The sequence below is a fragment of the Pristiophorus japonicus genome, unplaced genomic scaffold (assembly GCF_044704955.1).
Source record: "Pristiophorus japonicus isolate sPriJap1 unplaced genomic scaffold, sPriJap1.hap1 HAP1_SCAFFOLD_599, whole genome shotgun sequence".
Classification (NCBI taxonomy): Eukaryota; Metazoa; Chordata; class Chondrichthyes; family Pristiophoridae; genus Pristiophorus; species Pristiophorus japonicus.
The window spans coordinates 276,736-296,436 of NW_027254508.1; the positions used below are offsets into that span (position 1 = coordinate 276,736).

General features: G+C 52.4%; 1 protein-coding gene across 1 annotated transcript in view; it reads left to right on the forward strand.

The window, feature by feature from the left end:
- LOC139255401 (nucleolar protein 9-like) overlaps nucleotides 1-18,175 on the forward strand; it is a 38,164-nt gene extending 19,989 nt beyond the window's left edge. Inside the window, exons 7-11 of the mRNA XM_070873915.1 lie at nucleotides 4,805-4,945; nucleotides 5,884-6,003; nucleotides 8,580-8,810; nucleotides 14,964-15,069; nucleotides 17,273-18,175. Coding sequence (XP_070730016.1) covers nucleotides 4,805-4,945; nucleotides 5,884-6,003; nucleotides 8,580-8,810; nucleotides 14,964-15,069; nucleotides 17,273-17,430 — 756 coding nt within the window. The 3' untranslated portion in view covers nucleotides 17,431-18,175. The remainder of the gene's footprint in view (nucleotides 1-4,804; nucleotides 4,946-5,883; nucleotides 6,004-8,579; nucleotides 8,811-14,963; nucleotides 15,070-17,272) is intronic.
- The last annotated feature ends 1,526 nt before the right edge of the window (nucleotides 18,176-19,701 follow it).

Here is a 19,701-nt window from a genome sequence, read left to right on the forward strand (position 1 = left end):
GCTTGGGGCCCAGGCAACAGAAGGCACGGCCACCGATGGTGGAGCGATTATAATCAGGGATGCTCAGGAGGGCAGAATTAGAGGAGCGCAGACATCTTGGGGGGTTGTGGGGCTGGAGGAGATTACAGAGATAGGGAGGGGAGAGGGCCATGGAGGGATTTGTAAACAAGGATGAGAATTTTGAATTCGAGGCATGGCTTAACCGGGAGCCAATGTCGGTCAGTCAGCACAGGGGTGATGGGTGAGCGGGACTTAGAAAGTAGAAACATAGAAAATAGGTGCAGGAGTAGGCCATTCGGCCCTTCGAGCCTGCACCGCCATTCAATAAGATCATGGCTGAACATGCACTTCAGTACCCCTTTCCTGCTTTCTCTCCATACCCCTTGATCCCTTTAGCCGTAAGGGCCATATCTAACTCCCTCTTGAATATATCCAATGAATTAGCATCAACAACTCTCTGCGGTAGAGAATTCCACATGCTCACAACTCTCTGAGTGAAGAAGTTTCTCCTCATTTCAGTCCTAAATGGCTTACCTATTCTCCTTTAGACTGTGTCCTCTGGTTCTGGACTTCCCCAACATCGGGAACATTCTCCCTGCATCTAACCTGTCCAATCCCGTCAGAATTTTATATGCTTCTATGAGATCCCCTCTCATTCTTCTAAATTCCAGTGAATACAGGCCCAGTCAATCCAGTCTTTCTTTATATGTCCGTCTTGCCATCCCGGGAATCAGTCTGGTAAACCTTCGCTGCACTCCCTCAATAGCAAGAAGGTCCTTCCTCAGATTAGGAGACCAAAACTGAACACAATATTCCAGGTGAGGTCTCACCAAGGCCCTGTACAACTGCAGTAAAACCTCCCTGCTCCTATACTCAAATCCCCTCGCTATGAAGGCCAACATGCCATTTGCCTTCTTCACCGCCTGCTGTACCTGCATGCCAACTTTCAATGACTGATGTACAATGACATCCAGGTCTCGTTGCACCTCCCCTTTTACTAATCTGTCACCATTCAGATAATCTGCCTTCTTTACCACCAAAGTGGATAACCTCACATTTATCCACATTATACTGCACCTGCCATGCATTTGCCCACTCATCTAACCTGTCCAAGTCACCCTGCAGCCTCTTAGCATCCTCCTCACAGCTCACACCGCCACCCAGCTTAGTGTCATCTGCAAACTTGGAGATGTTACATTCAATTCCTTCATCTAAATCATTAATGTATATTGTAAATAGCTGGGGTCCCAGCACTGAGCCCTGCAGCATTCCATTAGTCACTGCCTGCCATTCTGAAAAGGAGCCGTTTATTCCTATCCTTTGCTTCCTGTCTGCCAACCAGTTCTCTATTTACATCAGTACATTACCCCCAATACCATGTGCTTTAATTTTGCACACCAATCTCTTGTGTGGAACCTTGTCAAAAGCCTTTTGAAAGTCCAAATACACCACATCCACTGGTTCTCCCTTGTCCACTCTACTAGTTACATCCTCAAAAAAAATTCTAGAAGATTTGTCAAGCATGATTTCCCTTTCATAAATCCATGCTGACTTGGACCGATCCTGTCACTGCTTTCCAAATGCGCTGCTATTTCATCCTTAATAATTGATTCCAACATTTTCCCCACCACCGATGTCAGGCTGACTGGTCTATAATTCCTTGTTTTCTCTCTCCCTCCTTTTTTATAAAGTGCGGTTGCATTAGCTACCCTCCAGTCCAAAGGAACTGATCCAGAGTCCATAGAACGTTGGAAAATGATCTTCAATGCATCCACTATTTCTACGGCCACTTCCTCAAGTACTCTGGGATTTATCGGCCTTCAATCCCATCAATTTCCCGAACACAATTTGCTGACTAATAAGGATTTCCTTTAGTTCCTCCTTCTCACTAGACCCTCGGTCCCCTAGTATTTCCGGAAGGTTATTTGTGTCTTCCTTAGTGAAGACAGAACCAAAGTATTTGTTCAGTTGGTCCACCATTTCTTTGTTCCCCATTATAAATTCACCTGAATCTGACTGCAAAGGACCTACGTTGGTCTTCACTAATCTTTTTCTCTTCACATATCTATAGAAGCTTTTACAGTCAGTTTTTATGTTCCCTGCAAGCTTACTCTTATACTCTATTTTCCCCCTCCTAATTAAACCCTTAGTCCTCCTCTGCTGAATTCTAAATTTCTCCCAGTCCTCAGTTTCCTTGTAAGCCACCTTCCCAGTGTTATTTTTACTCCAGACAGGGATGTACAATTGTTGAAGTTTATCCATATGATCTTTAAATGTCTGCTATTGCCTATCCACTGTCAACCCTTTAAGTATCATTCGCCGGTCTATCCTAGCCAATTCATGTCTCATACCGTCAAAGTTACCTTTCTTTAAGTTCAGGACCCTAGTCTCTGAACTAACTGTGTCACTCTCCATCTTAATAAAGAATTCTACCATATTACTGTCACTCTTCCCCAAGGGGCCTCGCACAACAAGATTGCTAATTAGTCCTTTCTCATTACACATCACCCAGTCTAGGATGGCCAGCTCTCTGGTTGGTTCCTCGACATATTGGTCCAGAAAACCATCCCTAATACACTCCAGGAAATCCTCCTCCACCGTATTGCTACCAGTTTGTTTAGCCCAATCTATATGTAGATTGGAGTTACCCATGATAACTGCTGTACCTTTATTGCACGCATCCCTAATTTCCTGTTTGATGCCGTCCCGAACCTCACTACTACTGTTTGGTGGCCTGTACACAACTCCCACTAGCGTTTTCTGCCCTTTGGTGTTCCGCAGCTCCACCCATACCGATTCCACATCACCCAAGCTAATGTCCTTCCTTACTATTGCGTTAATCTCTTTAACCAGCAACGCCACCCCACCTCCTTTTCCTTTCACTCTATCTTTCCTGAATAATGAATACCCCTTGGATGTTGAGTTCCCAGCCTTGGTCACCCTGGAGCCATGTCTCCGTAATCCCAGTTACATCATATCTGTTAACAGCTATCTGCGCAGTTAATTCATCCACCTTATTCCGACTGCTCCTCGCATTGAGACACAGAGCCTTGGTGTGAGTTAGGACACGGGGGGCAGCCAGGTTTTGGATCACCTCTAGTTCACGTCGGGTAGAATGTGGGAGGCCAGCCAGGAGTGCGTTGGAGTAGTTGAGTCTAGAGGTAACAATGCACGGCTGAACACATGAGGGAGAAAAGGACTAGAAGGACATGCTGATGAGGTGAGATAAAGGAGACTGGTGTGGAGTTTAAACGCGGCACAGATTGGCCTGTCTCTGCGCTGTACATTCTATGCAGTTAACCCCCCCCCGGGCCTCTAAATGCCACTTCACCCAAATGCTACAATTGATCCCAGTGAGCATTGGCACAGGAGATCGACTAGTGGCGTATTTGCAAATGAATGGATCTTTGTGCATTCCCCCCCACTTCCTTCGCTGCCTTCAGCTGCCTGGGCCCCAAGCTCTGGAACTCCCTCCCTAAACCCCTCCGCCTCTCCCTGCTCCTTTAAGTCACTCCTTAGAACCTGTCTCTTTGACCATGCTCAGCTGTCCTTGTATGTGGCTCCGTGTTAATTTTTTTGGATTATGCTCCTGGGATGGTAAAGGTGCCGTAAAACATCGGAATATGCAGCACAGAAACAGGCCAGCCAGTCCGGTGTTCATGCTCCACTCGAGTCTCCTCCCGTCTTTCCTCATCTAAATCTATCGGCATAACCCTCTATTCCCTTCTCCCCCATACGCTGGTCCGGCCTCCCCTTAAATGTATCGAAACTATTCGCCTCAACCCCTCCCTGTGGCAGCGAGTTCCACATTCTCACCGCTCTCTGGGTAACGAAGTTTCTTCTGAATTCCCTCTTGGATTTTTTTGGTGACGATATTGATGGCCTCTAGTTCTCCGCTCGTAGGGGAAACTAAAACTAGGGGGCATGGTCTCAGAATAAGGGGCCGCCCATTTAAAACTGAGATGAGGAGGAATTCCTTCTCTCAGAGGGTTGTAAATCTGTGGAATTCTCTGCCCCAGAGAGCTGTGGAGGCTGGGCCATTGAATATATTTAAGGTGGAGATAGACAGATTTTTGAGCGATAAGGGAGTGAAGGGTTATGGGGAGCGGGCGGGGAAGTGGAGCTGAGTCCATGATCGGATCAGCCTTGATCGTATTGAATGGCGGAGCAGGCTCGAGGGGCCGAATGGCCGACTCCTGCTCCTGTTTCTTATGTAGTTCTACTCTTCGCCACAAGAGGAAACAATCTCCCTGTAGCCACTCTTCTCCAAACCCTTTCATCATCTTATCTATTAGGTCACCCCTCAACCCTCTCTCTTCAAGAGAAAAGAGACCCAGCCTGTTCATCCATTCCTGATATGTATACCTCGCATTTCTGGTCTAATTTCTTGGTGTAAATGTGAGTTGTTTGAGGGAGCGGAGAGTGAGCTGGGAGGGAGAAAAGCAAGGCTTGCATTTATATAGCGCCTTTCATGACCACCGGACGTCTCAAAGCACTTTACAGCCAATGAAGTACTTTTGGAGTGCAGTCACTGTTGTAATGTGGGAAACGCGGCAACCAGTCTGCGCACAGCCAGCTCCCACACACAGCGATGTGATAATGACCCGCTAATCTGTTTTAGTTAATGTTGAGTGAGGGATAAATATTGGCCCCAGGACACCGGGGAGGGCAATGGAAGTAAAGAGGAAACCGAGGAAGGGAAACGACCTGGGACCTGGGTCGAAGTTCACCGACCTGTGTTACAACCGTGATCAGCACGGGGTACCCTGTCGAATTGGCTGACCTCTTGATTTCTTTTCCTCAGTTTTCAAAGATGTTCGATGAGCTTTGCCCCGGCCTGGAGGCCATTTTAGCGCAGGGCCACATGGGGATCATCACCGAACTGGCCGCCGCCTGCGTGAAGCACAAGGAGAAGCAGCAGGAGATGCTGATGAGACTGTACCAGGTAAGGGAGCAACCTTACTGCCGCACCCCCCCCCCCCCCTCCTGTCCTCTAGGGGGAGTCCTTGCTGGAGTCAGCAGGCAGTAACTGCCTTCCCCCCGTGCCCCCCCCCAATCACCCGATACCTCACCCAGCCGGCCAGTTTTTAAGTTGTCAGTCAGGATATTTGACTGTGTGGGGCATCGCATATTAGCTCCGATCCTGTCCCTTCGTGGCCTTGCGCGCGCACTGTTCAGCTGGAGACACGAGTACAGTGATAGCTCCCCTTTTCCTAACCTGGGGGGGGGAGTGGGGGCACAGCGGCCAGTTGTAGCTCCCTCTCCGATCCCCTCCCCCAAACCCCCCCCCCCCCCACCCCAGACCCTGGGATCAGCTAACTCAGCGCCGACCAGTTGGAGGGGGGAGATGATAGTGGGTTGGAACTTGGGCCCTTCCTGCCCTGTGTGGGGCTCAGTACCAATCGCAGTCCCCTTACCGCCCACGCGCGCGGTTGGGATCGGCTAGCTGGAGGGGAGGGAGGTGGGACCCGGGCCCGTCCCAGCTCAAAGCCATTGGCGGCCATGTTGGCGAGCGCCGAGACCTGCTTTTGGCGGGAGGTTATCGCCAGAAACCTCGGCCAGCCACCCCACTCTCCCTCCCCCTCCTCCGGTCCTCTCGGGGGTTGGGGGGGGGGGGGCCTTGCTGGAGACGGTAGGCAGCAGCTGTCCCTCCCCTCCAATCACCCGATACCTCACGCCGGCGGCCATTTTAAAAACGTGTCAGCCCGAATATTGCCAGGATATTCGACTGTGCGGGGCATCACAGCTTAGCCCCGATCCTAACCCGCGCGCGCACTGTTCAGCTGGAGTCGCGAGTATAGTGACATAGTGATGTTTTTTTTTTATAGCCGCTGGGTTCTAAACCGTTCCCTTGGCACAACGCCATCTGCTTCTTCGTTTCAGGCTTTCCACTGCTGTGAGCCGGCCTCTCGCAGGGTGGCCTGCGCTCCACTCTTCATCTCCCTCCTGACGTACGAGGTTGTCTACGACCTGGCCGAGGAGGACTCGACTACGGAGCACCAGGTAAATCCTGTACACGCACGTCGAGGCCATTCGGCCCATCGAGCAAGAGCTACCCGGCCTAATCCCACTTTCCCGCTCTGGGTCCGCAGCCCTGTAGGTTACGGCACTTCAGGTGCACATCCAGGTACTTTTTAAATGTGGTGAGGGTTTCTGCCTCTACCCCCCTTTCAGGCCGTGAGTTCCGCCCCAGACCCCCTCCGCCCTCTGGGTGAAGACATTTCCCCTCAAATCCCCTCTAAACCTCCCCCCAATTACTTTAAATCTCTGCCCCCTGGTTGACCCCTCTGCCAAGTGAAACAGGTCCTTCCTATCCACTCTATCCAGGCCCCTCGTCATTTTATAACCTCAATCAGGTCTCCCCTCATCCTCCTCTGTTCCAAAGAAAACAACCCCAGCCTATCCAATCTTTCCTCATCGTTAAAATTCTCCAGGCCTGGCAACATCCTGGTAAATCTCCTCTGTACCCTCTCCAGTGCAATCACGTCCTTCCTGTAATGTGGTGACCAGAACTGTGCACGCAGTACTCCAGCTGTGGCCTAACCAGTGTTTTATACAGTTCAAGCATAACCTCCCTGCTCTTGTATTCTGTGCCTCGGCTAATAAAGGCAAGTATTCCGTGTGCCTTCTTAAGCACCTTATCCACCTGGCCTGCTACCTTCAGGGATCTGTGGACCTGCACTCCAAGGTCCCTCTGCTCCTCTACACTTCTCAGTGTCCTACCATTTAATGTGTAATACCTCGCCTTGTTAGACGTCCGCAGGAAGAAAGTTGCGGACTGCAGGAAGATACCAATGTACTGGTCGGGTGGGCTGAACAGTGGCAAATGGAATTCAATTCGGAGAAGTGTGAGGTTATGCATTTAGGGAGGGCTAACAAGGCGAAGGAATACACATTAAATGGTAGGACATTGAGAAGTGTAGAGGAAGTCAGGCCACAGCTGGAGTACTGCGTGCACAGTTCTGGTCACCACATTACAGGAAGGATGTGATTACACCGGAGAGGGTACAGAGGAGATTTACGAGGATGTTGCACTGGAGAGGGTACAGAGGAGATTTACCAGGATGTTGCACTGGAGAGGGTACAGAGGAGATTTACCAGGATGTTATCTGGACTGGGGAATTTTAGCGATGAGGAAAGATTGGATAGGCTGGGGTTGTTTACTTTGGAACAGAGGAGGCTGAGGGGAGACCTGATTGAGGTGTATAAAATGATGAGGGGCCTGGATAGAGTGGATAGGACGGACCAGTTTCCCTTAGCAGAGGGGTCAACCAGGGGGCATAGATTTAAAGTAATTGGGGGGAGGTTTAGAGGGGATTTGAGGGTAAATTTCTTCACCCAGAGGGCGGTGGGGGTCTGGGGCGGAACTCACGGCCTGAAAGGGGGGGTAGAGGCAGAAACCCTCACCACATTTAAAAAGTATCTGGATGTGCCCCTGAAGTGCTGTAACCTACAGGGCTACGGACCCAGAGCGGGAAAGTGGGATTAGGCTGGGTAGCTCTTTGTCGGCCGGCGCAGACACGATGGGCTGAAATGGCCTCCCTCCCTGCTGTAAATCTCATTCTATGATTCTAACGGCCCGTGGCCATTCAGTACTGACCTGCCCCTGCCTTGTGGTGACTCTGACCTGCGAGAGAGAGAGACCATCAACGGCAGGTCGGGGCCATAAAAGGAGCGGCGAGAGATTGTAGAGGGACGTGATCGGGGGAGGGGGGGCCCAGGACAGGCGTGAGTTCGGGGCCCAGAAGAGGCGGGGGCCCAGGGGCAGCACGGGCCCAGCCCACACTGTGCGATATGTGTGTACGCACTGGGTCCGTGCAGCAGAGCAGGTCTCCAGTCGTCCTGGTTAACCCTTGCCACTGGACCAAGACCTCGCTCTGTCGAGCCCCGTGTGGTGGCTGGTGTGCAACGGGTCACCCCACGTTAAACAAACCCACCCACAGGCATCTTCCACCCTTCAGGATGTAGTTCAGGATCTGGAATATCATCATCGTAGGCAGTCCCTCAGAATCGAGGAAGACTTGCTTCCACTCTTAAAATGAGTCCTTCGGTGACTGAGCAGTCCAATACAGGAGCCACAGTCCCTGTCACAGGTGGGACAGACGCTGGTTGAGGGAAGGGGAGGGTGGGACCGGTTTGCCGCACGCTCCTTCCGCTGCCTGGCGCTTGCTTTCTGCGCGCTCTCGGCGACGAGACTCGAGGTGCTCAGCGCCCCTCCCGGACGCACTCCCTCCACTTAGGGGCGGGACTGGTCTTTGGGCCCAGGGACTCCCAGGTGTCGGTGGGGGATGTTGCACTTTTATCAGGGGAGGGGGGGGCGGTGTCGCTTGTACCGATTCCCCTGCCCACCTTTGGCTCGTTTGCCGTGTGGGAGTTCGGAGTGGAGCGCTCGCCTCGGGAGTCTCTCGTGGTCGGGGGCGTGCGGACAATGTGGCCCCCGCCCAGCGGAGCCGGTCGAGTGTGGATCTGGAATGTGCGGACCTTCGTTGTGACGCCTGTGGTAGTAGCGGCTCATCCTCGATACGAGGGGGGCCGCCCTCCCCGCTAACCTCGCCTTTGTGTCTCTTCCCCCGCCCCAGCCCTCCGCCGAGCGGACCCTGCAGGCCATCAGCTACCATGGCTCACTGCTGGCCCAGCGGCTGCTCCGCTTTGACCAGCCCGCCCCGCTGGTGCTCAGCCTGGCGGCCATGCCGGAGGACGACTGCCTGCGACTGGCCTGCGACCAGACGGGCAGTCACGTGTTCGACGTCTTGCTGACCAGCGGCACCGTGTCGGACAAGCAGCGGAAGAAGGTCATCCGGAAGTTCACGGTGAGAACATACCCCAGGGGGCAGCGGGGAAGGGGGTTAAAAGCAGGGGGGGGGGGAACCTGCTCGAGGGGTATAAAATGTTAATTGGGATAGAATGGGTTAATGCAGGACTCGGATCGCGGGCATTGAAATATTAAATATCCATTCGGCCCCTCGAGCCTGCTCCGCCATTCACTAAGATCACGGCTGATCTGATCTTGGCCTCGACTCCACTTCCCCTGCCCGCTCCCCATAACCCTTTACTCCGCTGTAGTTCAAAAATCTGTCTCTATCTCCACCTTAAATAATAATGGGTCTTGGGTGAATGAAGCGTTGGAGGAACAGAGAGGCGCATTTGGACCAGGAAGTGAGGAGAGGAAAATATATTAAAGCACATGGTATTGGGGGTAATGTACTGACGTGGATAGAGAACTGGTTGGCAGACAGGAAGCAGAGAGTCGGAATAAACAGATGGTCCACAGCTCTCTGGAGCAGAGAATTCCACAGATTTACAACCCTCAGAGAAGAAATTCCTCCTCATTTCTGTTTTAAATGGCGACCCCTTATTCTGTGGCTATGCCCCCTAGTTCTAGTTTCCCCCACGAGGGGAAACATCCTCTCTGCATCTACCCTGTCCAGCCCCCTCAGAATCTTATACGTTTCAATAAGACCGTCTCTCATTCTTCTAAACTCCAATGAGTAAAGGCCCAACCTGCTCAACCTTTCTTCATAAGACAACCCCCTCATCTCAGGAATCAACCTCGTGAGCCTTCTCTGAACTGCCTCCAATGCACGTATATCCTTCCTTAGAAACATAGTCAATAGGTGCAGGAGTCGGCCATTCGGCCCTTCGAGCCTGCACCACCATTCAATAAGATCATGGCTGATCATTCACCTCAGTACCCCATTCCTGCTTTCTCTCCATACCCCTTGATCCCTTCAGCAGTAAGGGTCACATCTAACTCCCTTTTGAATGTATCCAATGAACTGGCCTCAACAACTTCCTGTGGTAGAGAATTCCACAAGTTCACAATTCTCTCAGTGAAGAAGTTTCTCCTCATCTCGGTCCTAAATGGCTTACCCCTTATCCTTAGACTGTGACCCCTGGTTCTGGACTTCCCCAACATCGGGAACATTCTTCTTGCATCTAACCTGTCCAATCCCGTCAGAATTTTAAATGTTTCTATGCGATCCTCTCTCATTCTTCTAAGTTCCAGTGAATATAAGCCTAGTCGATCCAGTTTTTCTTCATATGTCAGTCCTGCCATCCCAGGAATCAGTCTGGTGAACCTTCGCTGCACTCCCTCAATAGCAAGAACGTCCTTCCTCAGATTAGGAGACCAAAACTGAACACAATATTCCAGGTGAGGCCTCACCAAGGCCCTGTACAACTGCAGTAAGACCTCCCTGCTCCTATACTCAAATCCCCTCGCTATGAAGGCCAACATGCCATTTGCTTTCTTAACCGCCTGCTGTACCTGCATGCCAACCTTCAATGACTGATGTACCATGACACCCAGGTCTCGTTGCACCTCCCCTTTTCCTAATCTGTCACCATTCAGATAATATTCAGCCGCCTTGTTTTTGCCACCAAAGTAGATAACCTCACATTTATCCACATTATACTGCATCTGCCATGCATTTGCCCACTCATCTAACCTGTCCAAGTCACCCTGCAGCCTCTTAGCGCCCCCCTCACAATACCACACTGCCACCCAGCTTAGTGTCATCTGCAAACTTGGAGATATTACATTCAATTCCATTGTCCAAATCATTGATGTATATTGTAAATAGCTGGGGTCCCAGCACTGAACCTTGCGGTACCCCACTCGTCCTGCCTGCCATTTTGAAAAGGACCCGTTTATCCCGACTCTCTGTTTCCTGTCTGCCAACCAGTTCTCTATCTACGTCAGTACATTACCCCCAATACCATGTGCTTTAATTTTGCACACTAATCTCTTGTGTGGGACCTTGTCAAAAGCCTTTTGAAAGTCCAAATAGACCACATCCACTGATTCTCCCTTGTCCACTCTACTAGTTACATTCTCAAAAAATTCTAGAAGATTTGTCAAGCATGATTTCCCTTTCATAAATCCATGCTGACTTGGACCGATCCTGTCACTGCTTTCCAAATGTGCTGCTATTTCATCTTTAATAATTGTTTCCAACATTTTCCCCACCACCGATGTCAGGTTGACCGGTCTATAATTCCCTGTTTTCTCTCCTTTTTTAAAAAGTGGAGTTACATTAGCTACCCTCCAATCCATAGGAACTGATCCAGAATCTGTGGAATGTTGGAAAATGACCTCCACTGCATCGGCTATTTCTAGGGCCAGTTCCTTAAGTACTCTGGGATGCAGACTATCAGGCCCTGGGGATTTATCGGCCTTCAATCCCATCAATTTCCCTAGCACCATTTCCTGACTCATAAGAATTTCCTTCAGTTCCTCCTTCTCACTAGACCCTCGGTGCCCTAGTATTTTCGGGAGGTTATTCGTGTCTTCCTTCGTGAAGACAGAACCAAAGTATTTGTTTAATTGGTCTGCCATTTCCTTGTTCCCCATTATGAATTCACCTGATTCTGACTGCAAGGGACCTACATTAATCTTCACTATCTTTTTCTCTTCACATATCCATAGAAGCTTTTGCAATCAGTTTTTATGTTCCCTGCAAGCTTACTCTCATACTCTATTTTCCCTCATCCAAATTAAACCCTTAGTCCTCCTCCGGTGGGTTCTAAATTTCTCCCAGTCCTCAGGTTTACTGCTTTTTCTGACCAATTATATGCCTCTTTCTAATTTCCCTAATTTCCCTTTTTATTTTTATGCCAGACAGGGATGTTGTAGTTCATCCATGTGATCTTTAAATGTCTGCCATTGCCTATCAACCCTTTAAGTATCATTCTCCAGTCTATCCTAGTCAATTCATGTCTCATGCCATCGAAGTTACCTTTCTTTAAGTTCAGGACCCTAGTCTCTGAATTAACTGTGTCACTCTCCATCTTAATGAAGAATTCTACCATATTATGGTCACTCTTCCCCAAGGGGCCTCGCACAACCAGATTGCTAATTAGTCCTCTCTCATTACACATCACCCAGTCTAGGATGGCCAGCTCCCTAGTTGGTTCCTCGACATATTGGTCTAAAAAACCATCCCTTATACACTCCAGGAAATCCTCCTCCACAGTACTGCTACCAGTTTGGTTAGCCCAATCTATATGTAGATTAAAGTCACCCATGATAACTGCTGTACCCTTATTTCATGTTTGATGCCATCCCCAACCTCCCTACTGCTGTTTGGTGGTCTGTACACAACTCCCACTAACGTTTTCTGCCATTTGGTGTTTTGCAGCTCCACCCATCTGGCTTCCACATCATCCAAGCTAATGTCCTTCCTTACTAATTCTCCTCTTTAACCAGTAACGCTAGCCCACCTTCCTTCCTGTCTATCCTTCCTGAATATTGAATACCCCTGGATGTTGAGTTCCCAGCCTCGGTTACCCTGGAGCCATGTCTCCGTATTCCCAATTACATCATATCCGTTAACAGCTATCTGCGCAGTTAATTCATTCACCTTATTACGAATGCTCCTTGCATTGAGGCCCAGAGCCTTCAGGCTTGTTTTTTTTTAACACTCTTTGTCCTTTTATAATTATGTTATAATGTGGCCCTTTTTGATTTTTGTTCTTGATTTCTCTGCCCTCCACTCTTGTTTTTCTCCTTCCTACCTTTTGCTTCTGCCCCCTTTTTACTTCCCTGTGCCTCCCTGTGTAGATTCCCATCCCCCTGCCATATTAGTTTAAACCCTCCCCAACAGCACTAGCAAACACTCCGCCTAGGACATCGGTTCCGGTCCTGCCCAGGTGCAGACCGTGCGGTTTGTACTGGTCCCACCTCCCCCAGAACCGGTTCCAATGTCCCAGGAATTTGAATCCCTCCCTTCTGCACCATTCCTCAAGCCACGTATTCATCTGAGCTATCCTGCGATTCATACTCTGACTAGCACGTGGCACTGGTGCCAATCCTGAGATTACTATCTTTGAGGTCCTACTTTTTTAGTTAACTCCTAGCTCCCTAAATTCAGCTTGTAGGACCTCATCCTGTTTTTTTACCTGTATCGTTAGTACCTATATGTACCACGACAGCTGGCTGTTCACCCTCCCCTCCAGAATGCGCTGCACCCGCTCCGAGACATCCTTGACCCTTGCACCAGGGAGGCAACATCCATCCTGGAGTCTCGGTTGCAGCCGCAGAAACGCCTATCTATTCCCCTTACACTTGAATCCCCTATCACTATCGCTCTCCCACTCTTTTTCCTGCCCTCCTGTGCAGCAGAGCCACATGGTGCCATGAACTTGGCTGTTGCTGCTGCCTTCCCCTGATGAGCCATCTCCCCCAACAGTACCCAAAACGGTATATCTATTTTGGAGGGAGATGACCGCAGGGGACCCCTGCACTACCTTCCTTCCCCTGCTCTTCCTGCTGGTCACCCATTCCCTATCTGCCTGCGTAACCTTTACCTGCGGTGTGATCAACTCACTAAGCGTGCTATTCACGACATCCTCAGCATCGTGGATGCTCCAGAGTGAATCCGTGCGCAACTCCAGTGCCGCAATGCGGTCTGTCAGGAGCTGCAGCCGGACACACTTCCTGCACACATAGTCGTCGGGGACACTGGAAGCGTCGCTGATTTCTCACACAGCACAGGAGGAGCATGACATGGGGTCTGGGCTCTCCTGCCATGACTTAACCCTTAAAGTAACTTAAGTTGGTTACAATGCCAAAGTTTATCGACTGATAAGAAAAAGATAAAATACTCACCAATCCACCAGCCAAGCATTGGTAACGATACAGGCAGAGAGGTGACTGGCTGTGCCGTCACACTTCGATTTCTTTTTACTTCTTTGTTTACTTTCTGCCCCTGCTGCAGTTGGCCGCCTCCCGACTGGCACTGCTCCAAATTGCCACCGCCCTTTGCAGTCCCGCGCCCACTCCTCTCTCGCGATGCTTAACTACGGAGACCAAAACTATGCAGTACTCCAGGTGTGGCCTCACCAATACCCTGTAGAGTTGTAGCAGGACTTCTCTGCTTTTATACTCCATCCCCTTTGCAATAAAGGCCAACATTCCATTGGCCTTCCTGATCACTTGCTGTACCTGCATACTAACTTTATTGTGCTTCATGCACAAGGTCCCTCTGTACCGCAGCATTTCGAAATCTCTCTCTATTTAAATAATTTTATTTTTCCTACCAAAGTGGCTAACCTCACATTTTCCCACATTATGGTCCATCTGCCAAATCGTTGCCCCCTCACTTAGCCTGTCGATATGCCTTTGCAGATTTTTTTGTGTCCTCCTCACAATTTGCTTTCCCACCCATCTTTGTATCGTCAGCAAACTTGGCCACATTGCACTCGGTCCCTTCCTCTCTCTGCCTGTATCGTTCCCAAAGTGGTGTATCTGTTTTGCAGGGAGATGACCGCAGGGGACCCCTGCACTACCTTCCTTCCCCTTGCTCTTCCTGCTGGTCACCCATTCCCTATCTGCCTGCGTAACCTTTACCTGCGGTGTGATCGACTCACCAAACGTACGGTTCACGACATCCTCAGCATCGCGGATGCTCCAGAGTGAATCCGTGCGCAGCTCCAGTGCCGCAGCGCGGCCTGAGATGGCTCATCAGGGGAGGGCAGCAGCAACAGCCAAGTTCAAGGCACCATGGGTGGCTCTGCTGCACAGGAGGGCAGGAAAAAGAGTGGGAGAGCGACAGTGATAGGGGATTCAAGTGTAAGGGGAACAGATAGACGTTTCTGCGGCCGCAACCGAGACTCCAGGATGGTATGTTGCCTCCCTGGTGCAAGGGTCAAGGATGTCTCGGAGCGGGTGCAGCACATTCTGGAGGGGAGGGTGAACAGCCAGCTGTCGTGGTGCATATAGGTCCCGACCATATAGGTGAAGAGATTGTAAGTTCATTCATGAGCAAGGCATTAATGTAGATTGTAAGTAGTTGAGGCCCCGACACTGATCCCCGCGGCACCCCACTGGTTACAGGAGGTAACGGGGTGATGGACAAGCGAGGGCCAGCTGGCTGCAAATCATTCGGTTACGGCGGGAAGGTCTCGGCAGTGGCCTTCGATTGCCCTGGACTCACATTGTGTCGTTTTTGCTCTTTTTCCAGGGCCGGTTCGTACAGCTAGCCTGCGACAAACACGGCAGCCGGGTCCTTGACCAGATCTGGAACTCGGTGCCCATTGGAATGAAGCAGGCCATTGCCGAGGAACTCGGTGAGCGACTTTCAACCTTCTCGTCCCTTTTAGAAGCTGTGTTTTTTTTTTTGGTCCCCTTCTTCCCGTTCGCTGCGTCGAGTTGGCAACTCGGGCTGGCAAAGGTTGGGCAGCAGTCCCCTCCTTGGGCCTCTGTACTTGAAGAGTGAGCGCGGGGGGGCGGGGTGGGGGAGGAGGGGAGAAAGGCAGTTCCTGCTGGGGAGAGACCCGGGATGGAGGTGAGGAAAGAAAGACTTGCATTTATATAGCGCCTTTCACGACCACCGCACGTCTCCAAGCTCTTTACAGCCAACGCAGTATAGTCACTGTTGTATTGTGGGAAACGCCAATTTGCGCACAGCAAGCTCCCACAGGCAGCAATGTGATAATGACCCAGATAAACAGTTTTTTTGTTATGTTGACTGAGGGATCAATATTGGCCCCAGGACCCCGGGGATAACTCCCCCTGCTCTTCGAAATAGTGGCCGCGGGATCTTGTACATCCACCTGGGAGAGCAGCCGGGGCCTCGGTTTAAAGTCTCGTCCGAAAGACGGCACCTCCGACAGTGCGGCGCTCCCTCAGCACTGCACTGGGAGTGTCGGCCTTGATTTTTGTGCTCAAGCCCCTGGAGTGGGACTTGAACCCACAACCTTCTGACTCAAGAGGCGAGGGTGCTGCCCACTGAGACACAGCTGACACTTCAATGGACCTTGGTGGATGGAGAGGAGGTGGTGAGGATGGACCTGTAGTCTGTTGGGGGGAGCTTAGGGAGTATCAACCTGCTGTGGGGGGCAGGGTGAGGAGAGAGATCCAGAGATGGGGTTGGAGGGACCTGGGGCCGGGGGCGGGGGGGGTGGATAGAGAGATCCTTTATTGCAAGGGGGGTGGATTATAAAAGCAGAGAAGTCCTGCTACAACTGTACAGGGTATTGGTGAGGCCACACCTGGAGTACTGCATGCAGTTTTAGTCTCCGTATTTAAGGAGGGATATACTTGCATTGGAGGTAGTGCAGAGAAGGTTCATAAGAACATAACATAAGAACATAAGAATTAGGAACAGGAGTAGGCCATCTAGCCCCCTCGAGCCTGCTCCGCCATTCAACAAGATCATGGCTGATCTGGCCGTGGACTCAGCTCCACTTACCCGCCCGCTCCCCGTAACCCTTAATTCCCTTATTGGTTAAAAATCTATCTCTCTGTGACTTGAATACATTCAATGAGCTAGCCTCAACTGCTTCCTTGGGCAGAGAATTCCACAGATTCACAACCCTCTGGGAGAAGAAATTCCTTCTCAACTCGGTTTTAAATTGTCTCCCCCGTATTTTGAGGCTGTGCCCCCTAGTTCTAGTCTCCCCGACCAGTGGAAACAACCTCTCTGCCTCAATCTTGTCTATCCCTTTCATTATTTTAAATGTTTCTATAAGATCACCCCTCATCCTTCTGAACTCCAACGAGTAAAGACCCGTGAGATTGATTCCTGAGAAGAGGGGGTTGTCCTATGAGGAAAGGTTGAGCAGGTTGGGCCTCTACTCATTGGAGTTTAGAAGAATGAGAGGTGATCTTATTGAAACGTGTAAGATTCTGAGGGGGCTCGACAGGGTGGATGCAGAGAGGATGTTCCCACTGATGGGGGAGACTAGAACTAGGGGGCATGGTCTTAGAATAAGGGGCCGCCCATTTAAAACTGAGATGAGGAGGAATTTCTTCTCTCGGAGGGTTGTAAATCTGTGGAATTCTCTGCCCCAGAGAGCTGTGGAGGCTGGGTCATTGAATATATTTAAGGTGGAGATAGACAGATTTTTGAGCGATAAGGGAGTGAAGGGTTATGGGGAGCGGGCGGGGAAGTGGAGCTGAGTCCATGATCGGATCAGCCATGATCGTATTGAATGGCGGAGCAGGCTCGAGGGGCCGAATGGCCGACTCCTGCTCCGATTTCTGATGTTGACCCGGGGATGGAGGTGAGGGGGGATTTGGGGCAGTGCAGCTGAGGAGGGGACCGGCTGAGAGGGGTGAAAGGTTAAGGGACTCCAGGGACGGAGAAGAGGAGGGACCCTTTGGAGAAGCTGGATTCACGGACCCCAGCTTGAGGCGTTCCCAAAGTCGGGAAAATGATCCCCCCCCCCCCCGCGGCGTATCGTTGTCCAGTGACCCCCTTTCATCTGGCAGAATCTCCGAGCCACTCGCAACTCACCCCTCCTCCTTTCCTTTTGCGTTGCGTTGCAGCTGCCCGAGAGCGCGAGCTGCGCAGTGACCCGATTGGCCATCACATCGCCCGGAACTTCGCCCTGGCGCACTTCGTGAAGCGCCGGCGAGATTGGGACGAACACCAGGCGGCGGAGAGCAAGCGGCGGAAGGTGTTCGCCGAACTGCTGGCGGATTGAAGGACGCGGGAGCGAGAGAGGGAGGGTGGCGAGGTCGAGAGAGAGAGAGAGAGGGTCAGCGGGCATCGCCCTCCTGAATCGCGCCACGGGAGCGGAAACGTGAACATCCCTTGCCGCCGTCGGACCTGGGCCGCCATCTTTGCGTCCCCGACAGACCCGCGGCGCTGGATTTGAAACGCGTCGGTCGGTCGAGACGGAACTTTAATCCCGTGTGCCGAAGCTCACTCACCTTTCCCTGTGTGTCGAGGCCAGGCAACAACTGGCGAGGGAAAGCCAGTTCATCTCCTGCCGGTCCTTCTGACCGTTACCAACCCGGCCTCTTCCCCCGAGAGCAGGTTCCCCAGGGTTTACCAGCAGCCGGTAACCTATAGCGACACAGCCCGACAATTGGCCGCTAATTGTTCATACCACTTCCCCCCCCCCCACCCCCCCCCACGGCGACGATCCGGGGACAGGCCATCTCCACAGCTGAACATGACTGTGATCCAGACTGTCCGTGAGCAGTGCCACAGGGGGTCGGGTCCAAACACAGCCCCTCCCCAGGATCAGTCCAGGAATTAAAGGGGAGGTGGAATCGCACGTCGACTGTTTAACCCTGCACTCGCTGACGTCTCCCAGCATTCCCTCCCTGCGCTTGGCTGACAGACCGGCGACCGGCTGACACCACATTCCATCGGTCATGTTTTAATGCCTGATCAGAATGGATAAGTTGTACAATAAAGGTTCCGACTGATGCACACACTGACTCCGTGACTAACCCGAGTAAAGGTATTTATATAACCACCTCGTCACATCCATCAGAAACATCCCCACGAACTTCACAGCCAACGGAAATACCTTGAAGCGCAGTCACTGTCGCTTTGTTAGGCGAATAGGGCAGCCATTTTGTGCACAGCAAGATCCAACAAACGGCGATGAGCTGAATGACCGAGTTAAACTGTTTTATTTTTAAAGTGGTGTTGGCTGAGGGAGAAATATTGGCCCCAGGACACCGGGGAGAACTCCCCCTTGCTCTTCTTCCAGTACTGACCACGGGATCTTTATCGTCCACCTGAGAGGGCAGACGGGGCTCTCGGTTTAATGTCTCATCCGAAAGACGGCACCTCCGACAGTGCGGCGCTCCCTCAGTACCGCCCCTCCGACAGTGCGGCATTTCCTCAGTACTGCCCCTCCGACAGTGCGGCGCTCCCTCAGTACTGCCCCTCCGACAGTGCGGGGCTCCCTCAGTACTGCCCCTCCGACAGTGCGGCGCTCCCTCAGTACTGCCCCTCCGACAGTGCGGGGCTCCCTCAGTACTGCCCCTCCGACAGTGCGGGGCTCCCTCAGTACAGCCCCTCCGACAGTGCGGCGCTCCCTCAGTACAGCCCCTCCGACAGTGCGGCGCTCCCTCAGTACTGCCCCTCCGACAGTGCGGCGCTCCCTCAGTACTGCCCCTCCGACAGTGCGGCGCTCCCTCAGTACTGCCCCTCCGACAGTGCGGGGCTCCCTCAGTACCGCCCCTCCGACAGTGCGGGGCTCCCTCAGTACTGCCCCTCCGACAGTGCGGCATTTCCTCAGTACTGCTCCTCCGACAGTGCGGCGCTCCCTCAGTACTGCCCCTCCGACAGTGCGGGGCTCCCTCAGTACCGCCCCTCCGACAGTGCGGGGCTCCCTCAGTACTGCCCCTCCGACAGTGCGGCGCTCCCTCAGTACCGCCCCTCCGACAGTGCTTCACTCCCTCAGTACTGCCCCTCCGACAGTGCGGGGCTCCCTCAGTACTGCCCCTCCGACAGTGCGGCGCTCCCTCAGTACTGCCCCTCCGACAGTGCGGGGCTCCCTCAGTACTGCCCCTCCGACAGTGCGGGGCTCCCTCAGTACAGCCCCTCCGACAGTGCGGCGCTCCCTCAGTACAGCCCCTCCGACAGTGCGGCGCTCCCTCAGTACTGCCCCTCCGACAGTGCGGGGCTCCCTCAGTACTGCCCCTCCGACAGTGCGGCGCTCCCTCAGTACTGCCCCTCCGACAGTGCGGCGCTCCCTCAGTACTGCCCCTCCGACAGTGCGGGGCTCCCTCAGTACCGCCCCTCCGACAGTGCGGGGCTCCCTCAGTACCGCCCCTCCGACAGTGCGGCGCTCCCTCAGTACTGCCCCTCCGACAGTGCGGCGCTCCCTCAGTACTGCCCCTCCGACAGTGCGGGGCTCCCTCAGTACCGCCCCTCCGACAGTGCGGGGCTCCCTCAGTACCGCCCCTCCGACAGTGCGGCGCTCCCTCAGTACAGCCCCTCCGACAGTGCG